The 23,599-nt window shown below is 35.1% G+C and overlaps 4 protein-coding genes across 5 annotated transcripts; 3 read left to right on the top strand and 1 right to left on the bottom strand.

The window, feature by feature from the left end:
- The first annotated feature begins 1,035 nt into the window (after positions 1 to 1,035).
- LOC142619166 (uncharacterized) lies at positions 1,036 to 9,088 on the top strand. Its single transcript, XM_075792244.1, has 14 exons — positions 1,036 to 1,144; positions 2,077 to 2,228; positions 2,376 to 2,545; positions 2,647 to 2,793; positions 2,900 to 2,951; positions 3,066 to 3,240; positions 4,430 to 4,512; positions 4,943 to 5,155; positions 5,834 to 5,950; positions 6,195 to 6,351; positions 6,956 to 7,063; positions 7,492 to 7,557; positions 7,649 to 7,914; positions 8,692 to 9,088. Exons 1-14 carry the CDS (start codon positions 1,090 to 1,092, stop codon positions 8,785 to 8,787), a joined length of 1,857 nt encoding a protein of 618 aa, XP_075648359.1. The 5' UTR covers positions 1,036 to 1,089; the 3' UTR covers positions 8,788 to 9,088.
- A 1,701-nt stretch (positions 9,089 to 10,789) lies between these two features.
- Positions 10,790 to 12,083, top strand: LOC142618824 (protein SAR DEFICIENT 4). Its single transcript, XM_075791858.1, has one exon. It carries the CDS (start codon positions 10,922 to 10,924, stop codon positions 11,963 to 11,965), a length of 1,044 nt encoding a protein of 347 aa, XP_075647973.1. The 5' UTR covers positions 10,790 to 10,921; the 3' UTR covers positions 11,966 to 12,083.
- Positions 12,084 to 12,697: 614 nt separating this feature from the next.
- LOC142618527 (uncharacterized protein At3g49140-like) lies at positions 12,698 to 18,567 on the bottom strand. Of its 2 annotated transcripts, XM_075791478.1 has the most exons (11): positions 18,420 to 18,567; positions 18,211 to 18,304; positions 17,805 to 18,021; positions 17,067 to 17,169; positions 16,897 to 16,967; positions 15,943 to 16,101; positions 15,700 to 15,825; positions 15,125 to 15,466; positions 14,180 to 14,332; positions 13,684 to 13,779; positions 12,698 to 12,975 (listed from the first exon to the last, which is right to left on the bottom strand). In XM_075791478.1, exons 1-11 carry the CDS (start codon positions 18,490 to 18,492, stop codon positions 12,880 to 12,882), a joined length of 1,530 nt encoding a protein of 509 aa, XP_075647593.1. In that variant the 5' UTR covers positions 18,493 to 18,567; the 3' UTR covers positions 12,698 to 12,879. The 2 variants fall into 2 exon arrangements, with proteins under 2 accessions (XP_075647593.1, XP_075647594.1); XM_075791479.1 differs by lacking the exon at positions 13,684 to 13,779.
- A 284-nt stretch (positions 18,568 to 18,851) lies between these two features.
- On the top strand, positions 18,852 to 22,266 carry LOC142618308 (pentatricopeptide repeat-containing protein At4g21190). Its single transcript, XM_075791218.1, has 6 exons — positions 18,852 to 19,009; positions 19,370 to 19,454; positions 19,704 to 19,802; positions 20,000 to 20,143; positions 20,239 to 20,451; positions 21,151 to 22,266. The coding sequence occupies exons 2-6, from the start codon at positions 19,371 to 19,373 to the stop codon at positions 21,727 to 21,729; spliced, it is 1,119 nt and encodes a 372-aa protein (XP_075647333.1). The 5' UTR covers positions 18,852 to 19,009; position 19,370; the 3' UTR covers positions 21,730 to 22,266.
- Positions 22,267 to 23,599: the final 1,333 nt, after the last annotated feature.

Below are 23,599 nucleotides of genomic sequence, written 5' to 3'. Positions count from 1 at the left end.
AATATTTGATGTAGGTTTAGAGACACTAGTTCAGTACTTCTTTTTTTAAATATTTTTAAATGCGAGATTCTATTCCGCCTAATGTAATAAGTTGAATTTCAGCTCAACAAAAATAAATTAAGAGTTTGTTTGGATAACATTTATTATTGAAAATTAAAAACACTGTAACAAAATAATTTTTAAATAGTTGAATAATATTGTGAGACCCAGTTTTAATAAAAAAAATTTAAATGTGTAAATAGCGCATTTGCGTCTCCACAATGCACGGGACCCATTGTGGAGACTCAAATGTGCAACACGTTGTTAAAAATGCTATCCAAACGTGCACTAAGTGTGAGTTTGGGAAGCGCGTTTTGTGCGTTTTCTAGCTCACACATTTTTTAGTAGGTCTTGTGCACGGGACTCACAAACTTTTTTTTTTCAGCAAAATTTTCTTTAAAATGAGGTCCCACGACATTATTCACACATTTAAAAATTATTTTGTTACAGTGTTTTCAGTTTTTAGTAATAAGTGGTATCCAAACAGACCCTATGGGCCTGTTTGGTGCATTATCTTAAACACAGATTTTCAGTAATAAGTGGTATCCAAACAGACCATAAGGGCCTATTTGGTGCATCATCTTAAACACAAGTTTTCAGTTTTCAACTTTCAACAATAAGTGGTATCCAAACAGACCCTAAGGGTCTGTTTGGTGCATCATCTTAAACACAAATTTTTAATTTTTAAACATCATTACACGTATTTCTATACATTTTTCTCCCATACATCTTTCTAAAAAGAGAAATGATATGTCCACAACATTTTTACAACATTTTTACAACAAATCCTAAGTGGCAGGATGTTACTGGTTGTTATTGTTGGGGCAAAAAAGTAATCTTAGTGTTAGGTTCAAATTTGAACCAATAACAACTAACCACCTATGATTTGTTGTAAAAATATTGTGGACGTATCACCCCTCTTCTAAAAAATGCTGAAAACTGTTGAAAAAAAAAAAAAAAAAATTCAAAAAGTAAAAATTCCCGCTCTCTGAAAGAAGGCAAAAAGCACTCATTCGGGAAAAAGGAGAAAATACTGTATCAGCTAAGAGCATGGACGACGTTGATCGATTGTTCGAGTGCTTCAAGTGCGGCGTCTCTCCTCCCCGTAAGCTCTCTCTCTCTCTCTCTCTCTCTCTCACTCTCTCTCTGAGAAAACATAACAAATTTACACATTTTTCGTTTTCCTACACTTTCTCGCCAACCAACAGTGAGTTAAGTTTGTTTTATTTTGTTGTTTTCCCTGTTTACTTACAATGTTAGATTAGGGGGTTTGATCTATATTTATCTCACAAAATTGAGTGTATATCATTTGATTACTTACAAGTTACAAGGATCTTAATTATCTGATTTCAAGAATGATTGTAATTTATAAGATTTAAGAACGATTGTAATTTCTGAGTCACACTGTGGCTTCAATGCTAGGGTTTGGGGAAATTATTATGTTTCTAAGGTTTAGGGTTGAAGGACATTGATTTTAATTAGCAGTGATAAAGTTCATTATGTTGGATTTCTCTATGTTGGTGTCAATTGGGCATTATATATGTGTGTGTCCGCGCTCACGCGTGTGTATTTATTTATATATGTACATAGGACATTCGTATTAGCACGTTATGATTAGCCATATGTACTGAATTGAGATGGTTGATATGTATTGGTAATTTGATTTATATAAGTTGGGAATGAAAGAGGGTTGTAGTTACCGAAAGCACTCAAATTTCGTGTACAGTCCTTGCTGCATTTGGAATTTTCACGGCTGTGTTGTCTTAATGCATGCTAGTGTTTGAACCTTACAATTTTTTTCTAAAATTCAACATCCTTATGGTCCATTATTGAGGGAGAGGAAGTGAGGTGGAGGGGAGCAGAGTAGAGTTGGCCAAAAATTAGCCCATTTCCGGCCAACTTTACTCTACTCTCCTCCACTTCCTCTTAATCCATATGGGCCCTCAGGGATTTCAGTTTTTGCGATTTCATGGCAATTATTTCCTTGTGTGACTTGTTCTCATGATTGTGAGAAATTTGTTGGTACTTCTGTTTCAGAATCTGCTTTTAGAGAAAGAAAAAGAAGAAAGAACAAATTGAAGCATGGGAATTCAACACAAGAGGTCTCTACATCTCCTGGCATTCCATCTTCAGGATCAGCTGGAGAAAGACCCAAAAAAGCAAAAGATGTGCAACTCTCCATTGAGAAAGTATATACTATGCATTGCTTTCATTTCATGCTTTAATGGTGAATGCTGAAAGTGCTGTCCTTTTGTACTGGTTTGTTGAAAACTAATGCTCTGATGTTTGTTCTACTGCTCAGATCACTAAATTATATATTTTTTTTATTGCTTCAGTTTGATACAGCAACAGTTAAAGCCAACAAAAATAATCCTGGGAAGCAGTTCTCTCCTATTGTATTCTATGGGTCTCCAAATGGTGTGCCCCCAAAGAGACCATCCAGTTTGTTGCAATTATTACATCAAATACGTGTTGATCTGAGCGAACAAAATAAATTGAGCTCGAGGTATGTGTGCGATCCTATTCTTCCCTTCAATTGGTGCTTTTCTTATACTATAATTTTTAGTTTCTTACCCTATGACTTGACCCTGGTCCTTTGTTTTTAAGGAAGGAAATATGGGCTACATTTCCTAGGCAGGATGAAGCAATGAAGTTTGCCAAAGGACACATGCATGTTCGGGTTTTTAGTTATCAAGATCATTTTTCTGGACAACGAAGGTTCCTTGTCTCAACATATAAGGAGTTCTGGCAAAGGTTGTCTTTACTATTTTCGTTTCCTCCCATAATTATTTGCACCTAGTAACTATTTGAGGTTCTTTCCTTCTCATAGTGTTTCTACTGCTATGTTGCTCAATTTCAGGTACAAAAATATGGATTCCAAATTCCGTCATCATTATGAAGTGATTCAGGAGGTAACAACCCTATGAGAAATAGTGTGAGACTTTACTTATCAAAAACAAAAAGTGTGAGAATTTGTGAGTAAATTTTCTGTCATGTCCAAAAGTTTGTAACTATTCTTCTTCCAGGGTTTACCATGCCACCTTTACTTTGATTTAGAATTCAGTAAGAGAGTGAATGCAGAAAACAACGGAGATGAAATGGTTGATCTCCTGATATCAGTCATTTTTGAAGCCTTACTTGATAAATACTCCATTCAAGGAAACCTGGAATGGATAGTAGAGCTCGATTCCTCCACTGAAGGTATGTTTGTCTAGCACATGCTAAAGTCCCTAATTGTCTTTGTGTGATGTCCTCCATTGATGTAGATTATGAAATTTAGTCAGCAACATTATAATGTACAATTTAATCTGATTAATTTTGATCGATACAATTTCTAAATCACTCACAAAATAGTTATCCTTTCTTCTTCGTCATTTCTATGCATGATGAGTTGTAGCCAGCAACTCTAAATCAAGCTCTCATTCTGGATTAAGATATAAATTTGGGTTGAGTACTGAATTATTTGTTTTCGTTTTAATTGGAATATGATGAGAACAATATTTTTGGTCTAATTGGAATCATTTAATTAATAAAGATATGGTAGAATATAAATTTTGACAAAATTTTGCATTGTTGTTTTATTATTGTCCTTGACAAAGCCAATATATGCCATATGCTTTGCAAGAATATTTTGTGAGTGCTAATATTGTTTTCCTTTTTCTGAACAACAGTCACAGTTCTTTTTATTCATGATTTGTTTATGTGAGGAAATTTTTCTGTTGAACATCAATACTCTTTATAAGTTGGATGCATTTCTATCTTGAAAGTCTTAGAGCGTGTTCCTTCTTTATTGAACCAGTATCAACCATGGGAGAGACTTGAAATTGACATTAAACTACTGAATAAGTTGCAGGTGTAGATCCTAGTGGTTACCCATGATGTTAAAACATTTCCCTTACATCTAGGGTGTTAAAAACAACATTTTCTTTTCCCCTACATCTGGGGTGTTAAAAGCAACATTTTCTTTTCCCCTACATATAAAGTTTTAAAAATTGGTAGTATTCAGCCTGTGATTTCTTCTTTTCCTGTTATAATTGTTATTCTGTTTACTGCAGCAAGTTTTAAGTTGTTGAAGAACCAAACAAACATGTCCATATGTTTTTGGAGTTAGCATATATTAAGCAAAAACTGAATGGCTTGGGCCACCAGGTTTCTAGTCCATTCCTTGCCCCGTGCATGTGTGCTTGTGTGTGTGTGTGTGTGTGAGAGAGAGAGAGAGAGAGAGAGAGAGAGAGAGACAGAGAGAGAGCAATTTTCCAAGGAAAAGTTATAGTTGTATGGTCAATGTGTCTCATATTGGTCTTTGAATATTTATAAGATGTAAAGTATTCTGTATTGCATTTAATTTATCATGAACTTTGTAGATGATAGTTGAGATTCTTGTGTGCAGAAAAGTTCTCTCGGCATTTAATTATTCGCATACCAAAGACTGCTTTCAAGGACAACTCACATGCAGGTGCATTTGTTGCCGAGGTACGCCTCCATGAGAAGCATATCAACGTTTTATCTAACAGTGATTGAGATGCATTGTTTTTGTCGCTAATTAAAGATGAAGTTAAGTATATATTCTTGTTAAAATTATAAATTTTTATTGCATCTTCCGATATTAACTATTAATTCCAATTAACCTAGGAAATATAAAGTTAATATATAATTTAGTTATGATGTCTTTATCATGAAGTCTCTTTTTTGACTTTTTATTTTGAATCATGAGTTATATAACACTTCAGCTCCACCCATATATGGGTGGGTGGGTGGAGAGTTATATATCCCTGTGATACAAAGTACCACCACCTCTTTTTTGTTAGCCTGCTAGAATAGAATTTGCTTGAGTTACTAGAATCTTTTGTTCTCTTTTTGTAGAAATATCATTTCTTGTCACTATATGATGACATATTATCAGATATGCTCTCGGATTCTAAGTGCAAGGAGGAGTGATGAAAGATTTGAGAAATTTTTTGTGAGGAAAGATTCAACGTCCACCGAACCATCAAGCCAACTTTTCGTGGACACTGCTGTCTATTCTAGAAATCGTTGCTTTCGTTTAGCTCTATCATCAAAGGCAGGGAAGAATTCTGTGCTTTTACCTATGGGGCGATTCAAATGTAAGGACATGGTATGATATCTTCTTACTGATTAATTTTTGAATGTATAATCTCAAAGTAAGCAATATTATTCTCTCATTGCATTATTTTTTATGTTATTATTATTATTATTACTACTGTTGTTGTTGTTGTTGTTTTTATATATATGAAGCAATGCAGGAGCTATTCAGATGCTTCCTCTCATTAACAATGGTACTCTTTACATTAGCTTTCCTCTAAGAAACAAGTTTGGTTACTGTGCATGTGAGCGGCATCTAGTTTTAGATTTTCAGCCTCATCTGTGGCACCATGCTATTAAGCACTCCTATGGCACTCAAAGAGGAAAACAAAGGTTTCTCTTTGATGGCTTGGCTTCATTAATTTTATGTAGGTTGAGGTTTGTTTGTGACTAGTAAGCAAGATACGTTTAGTACTTATATCACTCATACTGGTATTTGTCAAAAAATTATCTGTGCTTATTCCTTTAAATTTTAAAATATCATGTGCTGTTGCTAAGTTTCATTGCTATGAAGATTAGGACGAAAACTTGATGTTTAGGATCATGCATCACCAAGTGAATCCTTACAATAATATCCATCATTATAATAAACATGTAAAGGTGAAACCTGTCTTTTGAGTGGTTTTTTGGCATGCCTTATTCATTGACTGTTAGCGTGTGGTAATTAAACTTTTATGTCATGAAAGAACAGTGTGAGGAAGAGATGTTCATGGCATCCTTGATTTGCAATATGGATGCTGATTGCGAGAAGCTTCTAGTCTGCAAAATGGAGTTAGATTGTGTCAAAACCCTGCTCTTTGATACTGAGGTAGTTTTGGACTCTGCATCTTTCATTGTCAAAATACACTAGAATATTAGATATGTCTCATGATGCCTTAAGGTTTTTTTTATTTATTTATTTTTATTTTATTTCTAATGCATGGGTTTTACATGTCTGAATCTACTGTGGAGATGAAGCATAAACCATCTTTGGTTTGTGAAGTAGGTAGTGGCCTGAACATTTCGTATTGAAAATTGATCTATTTTTCAACTGGAATTCCTTCTCTCTGCAGGAGAATCATAATATTGGAAATTATTACAGTGCCCCTCAAGAATTTGCATTGAGTGCTTGCACAAGTGATCTTACAACAACATACTTCCTGGGGAAGTCACCATTTCCAGCTCTAGACAAATTTGTAGAATTCATTGCCTCCATTGGCAATGTCTCAGGTGCTACTGCTGGTTTAATACTATACTTTCAAGTTTCAATGAAGTAAAAGAACTTGATTTTTATTTTAATATATGGAATGTTATGCCTTGCTTAAAGCTTGATTGGGTCAGGAACTTTTTTAATAAGTTTATACATGGCTTTGAGATGATTCTCATTCAATATGATATATTTTTAGACTTGGGTTTGCTTGAGATATCTGTCTGCACAAGTAACAGTACTGAGCTTCTGTCTATCTCATCTCTCACTAATTTCACCCTTTTAACAGAAAGATTCTTTGCGTTTAATCCTAAGAATTTTTAGATGGTCTCACTCCTGCAGTCACTGACATTCAAGTAGTTTATTATTTTGTATTTTAATTATAGTTTTGTATATTATCAGCTTCATTTAAGGAATGAGGTTTTTTATCCAAAAATAAAAAAGAAAGAACAAAGAATGAGGATAAATTGATTTAGCTTTTAATTGGTCTATCCTTTGATTGATTGGAAGAATATTAATGTATTAAAACTTTTTGCATTCACAACTCAGTGGCAAAACAATGTATGTACATAATGCTGCCTTCTATATTTTGTTTATCAACTTGTTGATATTGTGATGTAATTATAGGAAAAATACAGAGCTGGTTTTGGTTCTCGGAATATGGATTGATGGTCTACAGCATGTCAAGAAATAGATACTGTGAGCGAATTGGTAGACAGCATAAAAGCAATCATGGTAATTTTTTTTATAAAAAATTTAATTTCTGCATCTGCTACCTATCATTAAACTGTCCATACTCTTTGCCCTTTCTTCTCAATTGATATTTGGCCTATTTATATCACTTTTTTTTGAAGACCCCTTTTATATCCATACTTGACTTGGATCCACATCCCATCAAAGCTCTTGTTCTTTTGGTCATACTTATTAGTATCTGCTTGCCAGAAGAATACCTTTATTTATTTTTTTATTTTTTTATGACATAGAACCTCACCAAGGCAAGGCCCTCTGGACCCACCCCATGGATATACGACTCCACCCATCAAAATACTTGAATTTTTATTTATTTATTTTGGCAGTAAACAAATGTTGTTCCATTTTTTTCAATCTTATAGCTAATGTTTGAGTCATAGATACTAATGTGCATCAATGTTTTTTTGGTTCAGTGATGTACATTGTTGACTTAAGAAGGGCTGTTTATTATCAGAAATGTCATGATCCTGACTGCAGAGGTGCATAAGAGTATTTTCCTTAAAAGCTATCAACTTTAATATCCTCTTAATGCATGATTGATCATTTAACAAAGGGTGTTGATGGCTTCAGGTTACCGATCTCCCTTACGACCAATCCCGATTGATATCATCCCTGATCCTTTGGTTTTCTTTGATTCTGATCAGACAATTAATCATGGTGTGTCAAGAGTTAATAACCTCAACTATCAATTTGTTGATAGTTATGAGGAACATGCTTTGCTTTACAATGATGAAAACATTACAGACAACTGCAGTAAAGATTCTTGGTGGGTTGAAGCCATAAGAGTTGCAGATGATATTGAAAATAAGAAAAATACAGTAGAGCTTAGCAACATGGTTAGTATATTTATGATGCTTATACATATTAGATTTGTTGCCCTTTCCTACTGCCATCTTCCATGTCAAAACAGCTATAGGATGAGTTTTTCTTTTTTGGTTTACTGTGGTAGGAGAACCTCTGACCCCACCCATTGCTATGCCTGTAGAATGTTAATGAGTTTTGATTAAACTGACGCTCTTCTCATAAGAATAGGATGGAGTGTGACCTGTGTTCATATTGCACAATCACAAGTGATTGTGTTACTTAGCAATAAACAAAGAAAAAGAAAAAAGAAAAATAAAGGGTCAAACCATTTAAGCATGAGATAAATGAAAATGATGAAGTAAAAAATGTGCTTAGTGTTAGAAGTTCAAGGAAATAACTTCCATTCCCACCACTTCCTGTCTTCCCCTTACCCAAAACTAGGAGCTTCATGTTTTAAATTTAGTTAATAGTGAGTGCAGCTTTTTGTATGGGCTGGATGTGCATGTTTTGATAAACAGATGGTTTAATCAAAGGCAAAATTATTGGTGCATCGTGCATATCCCCATTCAACAGCATCAATGCAGTGTTTTTTGAATTTGTGGTTTGAAGTGCATATTTTTCTCATCCAATAACCAGACCATTGAATAGTAAATGCGCTAGGATGGTAGGATGGTAGGACCTTGAAATTGTCAGAAATACAACTGACACAAAGCATAATGCATCTTCAAGCTTGCAAGAATTTGAACTATTGAACCCATGCAATCTTCACTTTTTTCTCTTGTAACCTTATCAATGTTTCTTTTTGCCAGGAGGAGAGAATTAAAGATGAATATGAGGAATGGTGGATAGCTGTAGAAAGTACTGCATCCCAGGCCGAATTGAACCATTTCAACTGTGTGGGTTAGGGCAGTTGGTTGATAAACATTCTGGCCATGTATACCAATGCAGATGCATTCTCTCTTGAACAAAAGATTTTAGCGACTTCTGGCAACTCAACTAGAACAAGTGCTGCATTACTATTTAAACTGCAAGCCACGTTGGTATTCGACTATCTGGTGATCTTACATGGAAGAATCGGTTTGTAGATCATTTCACTTGGAATCTGATTGTTATGGGGAAAAGCAAAAATGTAATCCACATACATTATCAATATATGGAAATTCCATTGGTTCTTGCGAAATGATTGTATATATGTATTTCTGGAAGAATTTTTTAAAAATAAAAATAAAAACTTTTACAACTTGCTCTGAGAACAAAATGTTATCTTTAAACATTTGTTTAGCTAACATTCTTATACTTTTTAGATCAGATTGCAGAAACTTTAATACATAAGAAGGCAAGCTTATGGCAAATGGAGTCTTTGATGCCCCAAGTTAGAAGGTTAGTTATGCAGTTGATAATGAAGATTCTCCGGCAAAGTTAGATCGCACTCACAGCTAATCAGAGGACCATGCTCAAGTCCTAAAATGGCTGACCCCATTCCCCCTCTCTTACATCTCTATCATCAGGTTCCATATGAAATACCTTCCCCCCCCCCCCCCAGGGAAATACACGTCTTTTAGCTTTTACTACAATCTTTCCTCTTGGGTAAGCTTAAGGATACAGGTTTAAACAATATCTTGTTTTTAAATTTTGGTATATAATTTGGTAATTAATCAATAGATGCTTTCTTTAATTCTTTTTAAATTTTTTTCCCAATGAAATTATATTTTACTTCTTGTTTATGATGAGCATTTTACAACAGATCATCTCCATTCACACCCAACATTAATACATGACAAAACCTTCACACCTTCAACCATGGGAAGGCACCAACAAGACCCCTTTAGGAGATTGAGATCAGATGCAATACCTAGGATAGTTGAAATTAAAAGTTGAAAAAAGTAACTTTTAATCTCAGCCATTAAATACAAAAAGTTAAAAAATAGTTAAAGAAGTTAAATAGTTAAAGTTAAAAGTTAAGAATGGTAAAAATTTATGTGAGAGGGATTAAAGTAATTGCACTCGGTGCAATACCTATTGCATTGGATCCATATCCCCCGTTTAGGCATCATGAGAGGATGACATGTCATTCAAGACCGAGCACCTACCTCCATTAGAGAACCCTTAAACCAGAATATATATATATATATGTATGTATGTATGTATGTATGTATGTATGTGTACCTTATGATCCCAAAACTTTGCCATTTTCCCTTAATCTTACTCAACAAATTAACTAACTAACTTGACCGTTGGAGTGCATTTGATCCGAGTAGATCAATTTCTTCTTGCAAATTTCTAATTGGTGAATTCTCATATGTTCAATTTTCGTACTTGTTAACTTTTTTTTTTTTTTTAAGAATCTCGTACTTGTTAATTTGGAATCTCTGTTGTGGTCATATTTTCCATTCCACCCACCTACCAAAGTCATTAAAAACGAAAAAGAAAAGTAAAGACCACAAACATTTTAAATTCTATAGTTTAAGGGTGCTTGCAAATTATAATTTAAACTTTTAGAATCTTCAAATAATAAAATATTATACTCTTATAGAAATGTTTTATTTATTTATTTTTTTTGGTTGCTAAGTTTTAGAAATGTTTAATTCAAACCATATTCCCATTTACCATGAGTCCATGACATCATTATTCCATTAACAACTTCAAATGTAACGAATTTATTATTTGAATTGAATTGTATTTAAAAATGTAGGTTTAATTTAAAACTTCTAAAAATATAAGTTTAATTTGAAACCAATTCTAAAGTCTTTATTTTTATTTTTTGAGAACGAACCAATTCTAAAATATAAAGTCTAAGTCTAAAATATAATTCATATTTTTTTCCCCTTCTCGGTAAAAAACTACGAGGGTTTTATAATATATAAGTGTTTATATAAAACTCTCAAGACTAACGAGTCTCGGTCTCTGCCTAAATTTTATCCTTTTGTTTTTTTCCGACCTCTCTACGTGACAATACCGACAACCTGGTCTTCGTCTTCGTCTCCTCATTAAGTTCCTCCTCTATTATCACCCAAACCAAAACCTCCCCAGCTCTCATCAATGGCTTCCATACCCGATCCACTCAACAATGAAAATCCCAACAAAAACGATACAAATCCCAATAACATGAACACCATTCCCATCTTCATCTCCACTGAGTCTTTGCACGCCATCCTGTCTCACCAAACTCTAATAGATCACTTGCAATCATCTCTCCCTGCAGCCTCGTCCACCCTCCAAACCCCGATTCGCCAAAGCTACTCCGTTTCTCAATCCTCCTCTCTCCTTCTCATGCCTTCTTGGTCCTCATCCCCTTCTCTCCCCTACGTAGGTGTGAAGCTCGTCACCTATTTCCCTCAAAACTCCACGCTGAACTTGCCGGGAGTGCATGCAAGCTACGTGCTCTTCAGCTCTGTAACTGGGCAAACTTTGGCTTCTATGGATGGCACTGTGCTGACCCTTTATAGAACCTCGTGTGTCTCTGGCTTAGCATCGAAGATTTTGGCTAGAAATGACAGTGAAACGCTTGTGATGATTGGTGCTGGTGCTATGGCACCCCATTTGATCAAAGCACATCTTTCGGCTAGACCCAGTTTGAGAAGAGTGATCATTTGGAACAGAACAATAGAAAAGGCACTAAAATTGGCCGAGGAAATGAGAGAAAATGCTGGGTTTGATGGGGTGTGTTTTGAGAGTAATGGGTGTTTGGAAGAAATTGTTGGATTGGGAGATATTGTGAGCTGTGCAACGAATTCGGAAACACCAGTTGTGAAGGGCGAGAGGTTGAAGGCAGGGGCGCATTTGGATTTGGTTGGGTCCTTCAAGCACTCGATGAGGGAGTGTGATGACGAAGCTATAGGGAGAGGAAGAGTGTTTGTGGATAATGAGGCTGCATTGGTGGAAGCTGGAGAATTGGTGGGTGCTTTTGAGAGAAGGGTAATCGAGAAGGGAGATATTGGAGGAAATTTGGTAGAGTTGATTAAAGGAGAAAAGGTTGGCAGAAGAAGTTCAGAAGAGATAACGGTATTCAAGTCTGTTGGCTCTGCAATTGTTGACATTCTTGCAGCACAATTGGTTTATGAAACTTATGTTGGCAAGCAGTAACTTGTCAATTTGTTTTCTTTCTGGCACATTTTGATTTTGTTAATTGTAACATTTCTATGTCTCTTTCTCGCACATTTTGTTTTTTTATATATAATTTTAACGTTGCTATTCTGTCTAATTTCTATGTCTATGTTATACCATTTGCATATGTTTTTGTGATATAAATTCATGCCTACGTAGTCATGCAGACTAAACCTCTTAAACAAAGATATGCCAAACTACAGTACAGTTAATACACGATTTTGCACCTTTTAGAGAGACATTTGCAAATTTCGGTTGAACTTATGCTTTGGTGATCATTCATTCTGTTCTTATAGGAAAAGACACAGAATTTTTGAAGTTCATAATATTCTATCATTTGATTCCTAAGATGGTTCTATCACACTGCTGTAAGTTCAACTCAAACAAGTTGCTAAACAATATTACAATCTGCAAACTCTCTTCATTATTACTTGACTATATTAATAGTGAGAAGAGAGTTTCAAACAAAGAAGTTTTTGATAAATTACCGAGTTTCAAGATCCAACATTTCTGAACTTGGGATAATGTTTGGCAATTTTTTTCTAGCGAGACAAATTGGTGAAAGAAAAATACTGATGTGATGGGCGTTATGATAAAATAAACAGTACTCATGACAGAAATTAGGAAAGCTCATGAGAAAGCAAGCAATGGTGCTCCCATAGAAACTAAATAGCCCTAGTAATGCGAGTATGGATGAGTAATAGTAGAGGCTTGATAAAAAAAATTGAATTTCTATAACATTAGTTGCAAAGAACAATTACATAAGCTGGTGACTGCCTATGGATTTTTTTCTTTTTCTGTCACCCTCGACCTTTTCCATTCAAATCTCGACCAAGAGAGTACAACAACCATCCAGAATTAAACTGGAATATGCTATTTATCAATATTAGCACTCAGTTTGGTGTTTGTTTCATCATTTGTGGCTTGTGGTGGATCCTAGGGAATAGTAGATCATTAAGCTGTCTCTCAGCACTGTACTCTGAAGGGGCCTGCAAAGATAAGTTGGTTAAGGCAAAAGCTTATTGGCAATAGAAGATTACTTTCTAACAAGGATATGTTTGTACATCAAAGATAGTTCCAAAAAAAGAAAAAAGGAAAAAAGAAAGAAAGAAAGATAAAAATATACATATAGGAGGAATTCGCAACTAAACTAACAAGATATGACCATGTATAGACAGAGGCAACAGTGCAAGAATATGACATGGATTGTTGTTGGACATGAGACGGCAATCCTAAGGGTGTGAATTTTGACTGGTTATTGTTGCAGTCCACCTAAACTAGTTAACTCACAAAATACAAGAAAGAATACCTTTAACTTACTAATAGCTAAATACAACTACCGCACTACTAAGTGATTGAACATTTTACCTCCTCTTCCATAAAAAAGGAGAAGATACCAATTATTTCAAGGACCGTTGACTACTTTGCAATCTTGATTGAATACTTCTGAAATATCTTTGGGATCAATTGAACAAGGTAGTGCACTATATTCTGGCTGAAATTTCAAGAATTTATTTATTTATTTTTATATAAGTAAATTTCAAGAACTCAAACTGTGATTCAGTGAACCAGACATCAAAAAGCCCTCAATGACAAGGATAAGGTGGTGGCTGGAGGTGAAAAGGATTAGCATGAATAAAAAATGCATACACAGATATGTACACACACACACACTAGCTGAAGGATAACTGCCATACCCGTGTATTAAATGCAAACCGCAATGTTTGTACTTGTGTTCCTGAACAAACCTTTAAGTCAAACCCAAGGGAATCTACACCAATAAGTGCTGCCTCCTGTAATGATTGCAATGAGGAGTAATTATCTACAGCAGAGTCTAAAAAACCTCAACACATACACATAAGATCGCAGCATACATGAAATATGCATCAAAGGTGGCTGGAGAAAGGATTTTTCACACATGGTACTATCGTTTCTCTCACTCATATGATCATGAACACATTCAATAATGTGAACCAACTATTCAATTTGCCTTTCCCTATCATACCTAATCAACATTTTGGATAGCATTGTGTTTTAAAGTGCTTAAAAAATGGACCAGTTGCACATCACGTACTTGCAGAGAGTATTAACTAACTAGAACTCAAAGCTAGGCACGTACATGTACTTGCACAGATCATTTGGCCACATATAAATGTCCCAGGAACTCAAATTACAAATTTTTTTATAAGTTACCTCCACTTGAATACCCTTACATCTCCAACAAAGAGATTTGAGGGCCTGTATGGTCTTTTCTCCACCAGCTTTTAGACGAGATATAATTTTGGCTGCTGAGTGTGCAATAGCATCAGGTTGAGCTTTCACGAAGTCTTCTACCTCAACAACAGTCTGTGGAGGAGTAACAAAAGAATAATTTTATTGAAAATAAAATTTGAATTTTTAACAAGCACAGAGAGGTGCATGAAACATATGAATTGTCATGTCATGATGCATTCATGTTACAGAAATTACCATTTCACAGTTGACAAATAAAACGCATCCCTATTTAGGTCCTTTATACGTGCTTAAATAATTTTATTTTAATCTCCATATGCTCACTTGTTAGTATTTTTATAAGTAAACCATGAAGACATTGATAATTGAAGCCAACTGGTTCACATGAAAAGATGTCTCCCAATCAATAAACTATTTTTCTTTTTCTTTTTTAGTTTTTAGGGTATGAGAGGCCACAAACCAAAACATTCTGTATTTAAGGCACTGCAGAGGAGAATGTTGTTATTCAAGTAAGGTATACTGTTGAAATTCTTTTAATTAAAATGGTCTTAGCAATAGTAGTGGTAATAGTGACAATACAGACTATACAGTGCATGAATCTAGGACTTATCCTGATCAGATTGCATGAAGCATGGAGGGAACTTGCTTAAACAAATTGCCTATTTGATTACTTAAACAAGCTTAATATGATAATTCTACCCACAATTGTATTTGTTGCTCAGTCCCTCTGTAATTACTTAAACAAGCTTAATATGATAATTCTACCCACGATTGTATTTGTTGCTCAGTATTTAAACAAGTAACCAAGATCAAACAGATTGTGTTTTCCAATGCATGTCAAGGATGACATCACTGACGTCAAAACGTCAAAACGTCAAAACACACCTAAAAACCCATTAAACATACCGGATGTCCATGTGAGGAGAACAGCTGAATTCTAATCATCTCCAACCTGTAAAATGAAGTCCCATTTACAGGGATTTCATCCTTCTCAGGTTCCTCAGCCTGGTTTGAACCATCCTCAGATGATCCAGATTCAGGTCTGTAACCATTAATCATACCAAGATCTTCTGGTTTGTCTTCTACAATTTTCCCAGCCTGATTTATGTCAGCATTACTGGACCGATGGTCAGATAAATGTTTTTGAATGACAGATTGTTCTTCAATAAAGGCAGGTCTTAGAAGGCCTTGGATAGCAAGACTAGCAGAAGGCTCCTCCATCCAGTCTATAGGATCATCTGAAGCAACCTAATCAATTAAAAATAAGATTACAAGACCAGCTATGTCCATGGGCCATGTTAAAATGGCAACATTATGATTCATATACACTAAAAGTGGGCATTTAAAACCCAGAGTAGCAATTCTGCATATTGATCAGCTGTGATTGGGGGGGGGGGCGGGGAAACTCAATTCAATTGCATCCTTCCAGAGTGCTTGCACATTAACCCATTAAAAATAAAAAATTTACAATGAAATGTTACCTCAGTCAGCTTACTGGCAAAATGCATTGGATGAGAAGAACGCATCGTCTCCAACTTTGCCCAGTCTGCGAGTGTCTCATCAGAATCATCCTGGTCATCTTCATCATCATGAACAGCAACCCAGTCCTGCAAAGAATAATCTAATATATGATGGAATATTTTTTGAGAGCTAAAATTCTCACAATTGAGAAGCTAAACATAATGTGAACAATTATATCAAAGCAAAAAAGAATATAATCAGACCGTATCATAATCTTCATCTTCAATGGTATCCTCATCATCCTCATCTTCAATATCACTATCCTCATCTTCAATTTCCTCAATTCCAAAATCAATTTCTAATGGATCTGATAACTCCATGTCACTGAGCATTTCCATAGTATCCAAGCCTATAATGACTTGCTGCATTTCATGTTAAAACACATGAGCCTGGAACAAGCTCTAAACAAGAAATTTTCAATTGAGCTATTGTTTCTTATCATAAGGTGAGGAATGTGAAGTGCAACAACAATACTTATAGATAAAAGAAGTTTTTTTTTTTAAAAAAAAAAAAAAGAAAAAAAAGAAAAGAGAAGAAGAGACTATTGTTGAGTGAACCTAAGATGGTGCACAAGATTTGTGAGTATCATCAAAATGTTTGGCCATATGCAACAAAGACCAATGAATTAACGCGTCAAAGGAGGTGATTGATGTCAACAGTATATAGTCAAAGGAATGTACAAAGACATGATCATCTATATTTCTACTAGCAAAAGATTTTAGATGGCACAATTATGATAAGAAATATCCAACCCAAGTTATTGGGTTTTAAGTCTTTATTGCGCACAATGGACAAGTTATATCTATTCTTAATTGTGCACAGGAGCACGACAGATTGTCAACAGTGTTGTCAAATGAGGGAGCAAAACATGTCAATGCATGCACAACACATGTGCACATGCACTCAAACATGCAAACACAGGCACACACAGAAATAAAGAGACAGAGAGAGAAATTAAGAAAATCATGCGTCTGCAATAGTAAGTTTTGTTACGTCTATAATAGGAAAACCATTTTCATACTTGTATCAAATCATATATTCAAGCAAATATAAAAAAAAAAAAAAAAAAAAAATATATATATATATATATATATATATATATATATATATATATATATATATATATATATGCATGTTTTCCAGGACACATTCCATACCACAAAGTTGTTATCTGAAGTTAGGGATTGGAAAGCACTGTTGTCATCATTGTTCACTTGAAAGTAGATATCTGCAACACCAGAGCACATCGACAGTTTTAAGATGAGGATGTCAAGCCCAATTATAATGTGTAACTATGTCAATGGCAAACATCAAATTCTTGGCTTACTTCCATGTTCATCAGTAACATAAGGCAACTCGGGCAAGATGAGATTCTCATGAACTTCACCATTAATCATACTGGAAAACGTAAGTGTCGCTTTGCTGTTTATCTGAATGTGACACACTATGGGCAATATTAGTTATGCAAAACTGGCTGGAAATAAGAAAGAACAGCAATTCAAATTCCAGAATTGTCAGAACACCAGGATGCAACCACAACAAATACTATGAAAGGCTTACTTCAGATGTTTGGTCATGGATGGTTATTACCAATTCTTTGCTTCTTTTGCCTAACTTTCTCTAGAAAAAGAGGAAGGTAAAGCTGGATGATAATCTAGTACAAAAGAGCTGAACTTTAACAAAGAACCGCCCCTAGTTAAGTGCTTATGATATCATCATTTCTCTTCTCTTACGTGATTGACATCTATGGTGAATCGGGGCAGGATTTCTATTTCTAAAAATTTATATCAGCTACCCCTCACTCCTTCAGATATGTGACTCGCAAACCTTTCTGCCCAAAATAATTTCACAACTATCATTAACATAAATGCTCGCTGTAGAGCTCTAGCTTAAATGGTCTCAACAAAGTGAAGAGTGCAAGAGCTAATCCTATATACAAACACACCTAATGGTACTAATTGAGCCAGAGCTCATTGGCTACATAGTTAAAACAGCATATATTTGCACTAGAAGTCATTTTTGAAAGTTGTTTCGACTGATCAACAAAGCAAACGCAATGTAATACCTCAATAATTGTCCTACTACTTTCTGCAGCTGTAAGTGTAGCGTCTCCGCGATTCTCCGGTGTCAACTCAGCAATGTCCTCATACGGATGGTACTGCGAACCCCCATTCTGCTTTTTAGGGCCCAAATGCTCTGCAGTTGCTCGAATTCTATTGCTCTTTACAAGAGTATTCCTTCTTGTTGTTATCAAACCGCCTTTTAATCGTCGATTTCTATTCCTGTATAGTGTATATCAATCTTAACACAACACACATTGACATTACTACTTCATTCTAACATCTACAACTCCTAATAGCTTAGTTGAAAACTTGAAAATGCATTCATTTCCTTCCTTAATATTCTATAATTGTTTCAAATTAACTTCAAAGATACTAAAAGCTCTATAAATTCAAGCTTAGCTTTACTACCACGGAGAATCGAAACCGCCGCTAAGGTGAGAAAGCCGGAAAGAGGTGACGTTGACTCCGTTCACATCCTCCGAGCTCCACATTGAACGAAAATCTACAATTAAAGAAACAAACTGTTCAAAAATATATATACAAATACCAATACGCTATCCTCCGTTTGGCAACCGAGAAAATGCAAGAAAAAGTGAGAGAGAGAGAGAGAGAGTTACAGGGTAAAGCGGTGGAGGAGCAGACATTTGCGCCGGCGGGGAATCGGACGGCCATGGCTGATTCGATCATCATCGTCGTCGTCCACTTTCTTTCGCTTTCTATCGAAGTGTGAGATCCACAAGCATCTACTACTATTGCTTTTGAGTCTCAAAGAACTGTTTTGTGAGGATGAGGCATGTGGTAGTGATTTCCTGCCGCGATAGTAGGTGAAAAATTTTGCAACTGGGCACTTGTTAATATATGAGTGGTTAGTGTACAGTTTAAATCTGCTTAATTACTTGACTATCCTTGGAAATTTACTGAAATGACGAAAAAACCGAAACTTTTACTTTGAGTACACCGTGGTAGCGTGGTGCTTGTCTTATTTTTTGTGCCTCTCATAGAATTATACCGTTATTTTTATTCTCTATTCATCAAAACGCACCGCTTTTGTCAGTGAGACAAAAAAGAAGAAGATATTATTTCTCTCTGTTTGGATGTGAAGAAAGTGAGAGAAATTTTTTTACAGAGGCACAGAAAATATCTTCCAGCAACGCACGCCTCTCTCCGAGGTCTCAACCACCAACTCGCTCTTCTCCACTTCGACCCGGTAACTCTCTCTCTCTCTCTCTCTCTCTGTAAAATTTTCAAATACTCTGATGGTTTGTGGAGAAAAATTAAATATGAAAATAGATTAAATTTCGAAGCTTTACTGGAGCTGAGAATATTGGTCTTTTCTTGAGTTGAGAGATTTCGCATTCTAGCGAAACTGTTGGATTTCAATCTTATTGCTTTTGAATGTATCTGTTGCTTAAATTTTCTTGCTTTATAAAAGCTAAGTTTTTGTTTGGTTTAATTTAGCTTTGAGAAGCAAGAATATAATACAGGGGCTTTTGGTGAACTTGCTCTATGCTGTCTCATTTTTAAGTGAACTTGTGGATTTTACAACCTATTTTTTATGGTTTACCAGGATGTTTACATTGACATACTCTTCGCCATTCATAATTAAAAGACTGGAATCCATTCAAATAGGCAGGACTTCGAGCAGTGTCGTGGTAAGTTTCTTCTATTAGAATTGCAGCCATGTTATGCTTATATCTGAAAGAAGGTGTTTATTATCATGACATGTTACCAACTATTGCAATCTTTTAGTGATTCTAATTGAGTCTCTATTTTTTACATGGGAATTTGATTTTTTTTTTTTTTTTATGCTATCAGTTAATTCTTGGCAATCAAACTTAGATGATATCAATTTAACCTACAAAATTGTTGGATTTTTTTTTTTTTTTTTTTTTTTTTTCCAGGTATGTGCTGCAAAAGGTCCGAGACCAAGATATCCTCGAGTGTGGAAAAAAAGACAGAAAATTGGGACTGTTTCCAAGTCTGCAAAGCTCGTTGACTGTGTAGGCTTTGGCTTTTATTTTTCCTAAATTTGGTTTGTACAGCATACATGAGTTTGTGCCAACATATAGAAAAAATGTTGACTTGCCCATTTGGCAGTGCGAATCGTTTAAGCATTTTAAGGACACTTTGTGGATAAATTTCTTTATTGTATTTCGCTCTCTTGAGATGGTCATTATAGATCTGTGTTTCTCTGTAGATTAATAAATTGTCGAATGTCAAAGAGGAAGTTTATGGGGCTCTTGATTCCTTCATTGCCTGGGATTTAGAGTTCCCTTTAATTACGGTGAAGAAGGCATTGAAGACTCTTGAGGATCAAAGAGAATGGAAGAGAATAATTCAGGTTTAAAAAAAAAAAAATTTTGACAGACTTTTTCTTTCTTCTTCTAAATAATGGTTTCTGATTATCATATCAAGCCAATTAAATATGGGTTGTAGGTGACGAAGTGGATGTTGAGCAAAGGACAAGGAAGAACAATGGGAAGCTATTTCACATTACTAAATGCCTTAGCAGAGGATGAGAGACTTGAAGAGGTTGAAGAGCTTTGGACAAAAATATTTACAGAGAACTTAGACAGCACACCTCGTGTTTTCTATGATAAAATGATTTCTATTTACCATAAAAGGGGCATTCATGAGAAGATGTTTGAGGTAATGCTATGCCATCTCTTTTTAATATCCGTTGTTTTATATCATGTGCTCCAATCATATGGTATGTGTTACAACCTTCATATTATAGACATGCTTACAGTGTGAGTATGGATTCACTATTAAAAGATCATATTGTCATCAGTGTCAATCCCATAAGATCTATCTTCCAATTTTTTCTCTTGTTAACACCTTATGTTTACTTAACTCGATAGTCAAATGAATCTTAGAAAATGAACTCCGAACTTGTGTACAATTTTCTTTCTATGTACAAGTGCTAGATTTCATAGTTCAAAAGTCTATATACATATCCATCAAGAAGTTTTACCATTGGAACATCTAAACTATTTGATAATAGGTGTGTATCTTCACTATATTTGATCAGTAATTTGTCAAAACTATTACATTATCCTATGATCGCTGATTCAGCAAGCTACCTTTTCATCTTTTTTTGAGTCTAATTCACTGCATCTCTGTATTTGTTATGCCAATTTCAGTCTTCTTGTTTTATTTCCTATTACTGATCAATATGGTGTATTTTTTTTTTGATAAGTACCTGATCAATATAGTGTTTTAACAGCACCAAACATCATTTTCCCTTTTGTTATTTTGATTCTGAAATTCTTGTGTATAGCACAAGAGTAGTTTGTAATTGGATACTCTAAATATCAGGAATTCTAATATGCATATTTTCTCCTGTAGATATTTGCTGACATGGAAGAGCTTGGTATCCGACCAACTGTTCCAATTGTTACAATGGTTGGGAATGTCTTCAAGGAGCTCGGTATGATGGACAAATACAAGAAACTGAAGAAGAAATATCCCCCACCAAAATGGGAATATCGATACATCAAAGGAAAACGTGTTAAAATTCGAGCTAAGGATCTTCAAGCAATTGATGGTTCTAATAAAGATGCAGGTAAGCATGAGGAGACTTACCAGACTTCCAATGATATGCATGAGGAAGCTGACACAAGTTCAGATGAACTCGATATTGAAGCTAATGATCCTAGCAAGGATGTAATTAGGCATACTGAGCAGACTCCAAATGAATTTTACGAGGAATCCAAAACAAATTCTGAAGAACTCAAAATTGAAGCCAACATTTCTTCCAATGATATGCATGAGGAAGCTGACACAAGTTCAGATGAACTCGATATTGAAGCTAATGATCCTAGCAAGGATGTAATTAGGCATACTGACCAGACTCCAAATGAATTTTACGAGGAATCCAAAACAAATTCTGAAGAACTCAAAATTGAAGCCAACATTTCTTCTTGACCAGCCAGAGGCTTGACATTCATATTCGTTGATATGCTCATTTCTTTCAAGTTGTTAGGGACTTAAGGTTGCTAAGAGCTTTCTGGTGTTTCTGTTTTATTCTTCTGAACAAAAGGCTGCTAGAAAAGCGGAAAGTTGTGATGTCACTTGGAGTGTAATCCAAGATATAGTGTTGGCACACATTGAATTTATGCTGCCTGGCCTTCCTGGATAGTTGCAATGATGAAGCCTAAGGCATTTTATGTTGTCTTTGTTTTCTCTGTCCTGTTGGGTGACCAATCTTGGAGTGTATCTGGAGGAGATAACACTGTTATGGCCACTGCAAAACAATTTTTGTTGCTTTATTCTGGGAATTTTTTGAAAGAAGATGTGGTAGGAAGTACTCATAGAAGCTTGGAAATTTGTTTCCTCACTTTCTTTGCTTTTTCCCCCCTGTATGTGGGTGTAAATTCATCATTTATGTCTGAAACAACTTCAAGAAAGAATGGCTTATTGAGATTGCATGGACATGATTAGTGAAAAATTCTTCCTAAGACATTTTGATCTGTAAATACCTGAACATATTGTGACATACTTTCTACTCATGAACTGGACATCTCAACATCTGAAAGCTAGAACTTCAAAAATATTATACAAACAAACTAAAAATACAGAATTGGAGAAGCTGTTCTACAAAGTAAACAGGTTTCAGCCTTTCAGGATTATTATTCACCAATAATTCAACAAGCTCTAGTGGCCAAAGAATATAGACCTTACAGCATGGGCTCTATACTTGCCTGCATATGGCACTAAATTTCCACATGTACAACCGAAGGCCAAAGAGCTGGTCTGAGTTTAAAACTTGCATGGAGAAATAATTATTAGTTGTCATTCTTCCAATTTCTCCTCCCATATGCCCACTGAATAGCAATTAAGCAATAATTAAATTAGGTTCTTTGACATTCCACCACAAATAAAGTTGTTTAAAATTACTAGCAAGAGATCATATCCGAGGGAGTCATCAATTCTAAGACTGCACATTTTTATGCACTAGTTCAGTTTGACATTGAAATTATGCTGATATCAGTTGAGTTGCATTTGTGAGAGTTATATAATTCAAGCAAGTTTTAATGTGTTCCACGAGTTGGCTATCGGATTGGAAGCTGCATTTGTGCTTGGTCTTCCCGAAATTGTTAAGTATGGCTCATGGTTGCTCCAAAAATAAGAGTTGCCCAAGTGTTCTAACAGATGAATGTTTTGACACTGGCAAAGCTTATGCCATAATTGACATTACACACTGACCATAAAACTTAATAAATACAAATAATCATAATTTATGAGATAGTAGGGTTACATGGCAATAATTTACAAGACTTAGAAAACATATTTAACAGTGTTGCATCATAAGGATTACATGTGTATACAAGAAGTACGCTTGATTACCCTACTTGATCCCAAAGTGGCATGTGTATATTATGTTAGTTTGAGCTGACTTTAATGGGACATTATGAAATGTTGTTGAAGCCTTTACCATACTGGTTCCGTTAATTTAAATGTGAGGCTTCTAATATATTTGATTTGATAATTCCATTGATAGATTGGAACAATTCTTCCACAGATTTTCCAGGCTTATCACGCCTTGAAAAGGTTTTCTAAGCCCTTGCTTTTCAGAAACAATGTGGACAAGTTCTATAGATTGTTTAATCCTGGCAGGGAAAAAAATAAATGAGAAATTAATATCAAGATGCTAATCAACAAGGTTTACTATTCCCTGCCGAGTACACGGTTATGTAAATAAATGAGACAATTTAAAGTTTAAACCTAGCATTGTAGGAGGTTTACTATTTCCTGCTGAGTATACAGTAATGTAAATAAAACTCTGGTTTGGAGT

Source organism: Castanea sativa, chromosome 12, assembly GCF_040712315.1.
Source record: "Castanea sativa cultivar Marrone di Chiusa Pesio chromosome 12, ASM4071231v1".
In the NCBI taxonomy this organism is placed as follows: Eukaryota; Viridiplantae; Streptophyta; class Magnoliopsida; order Fagales; family Fagaceae; genus Castanea; species Castanea sativa.
The sequence above is the reverse complement of the archived record's forward strand: the minus strand, read 5'-3'. Positions and strand labels throughout refer to the sequence as shown.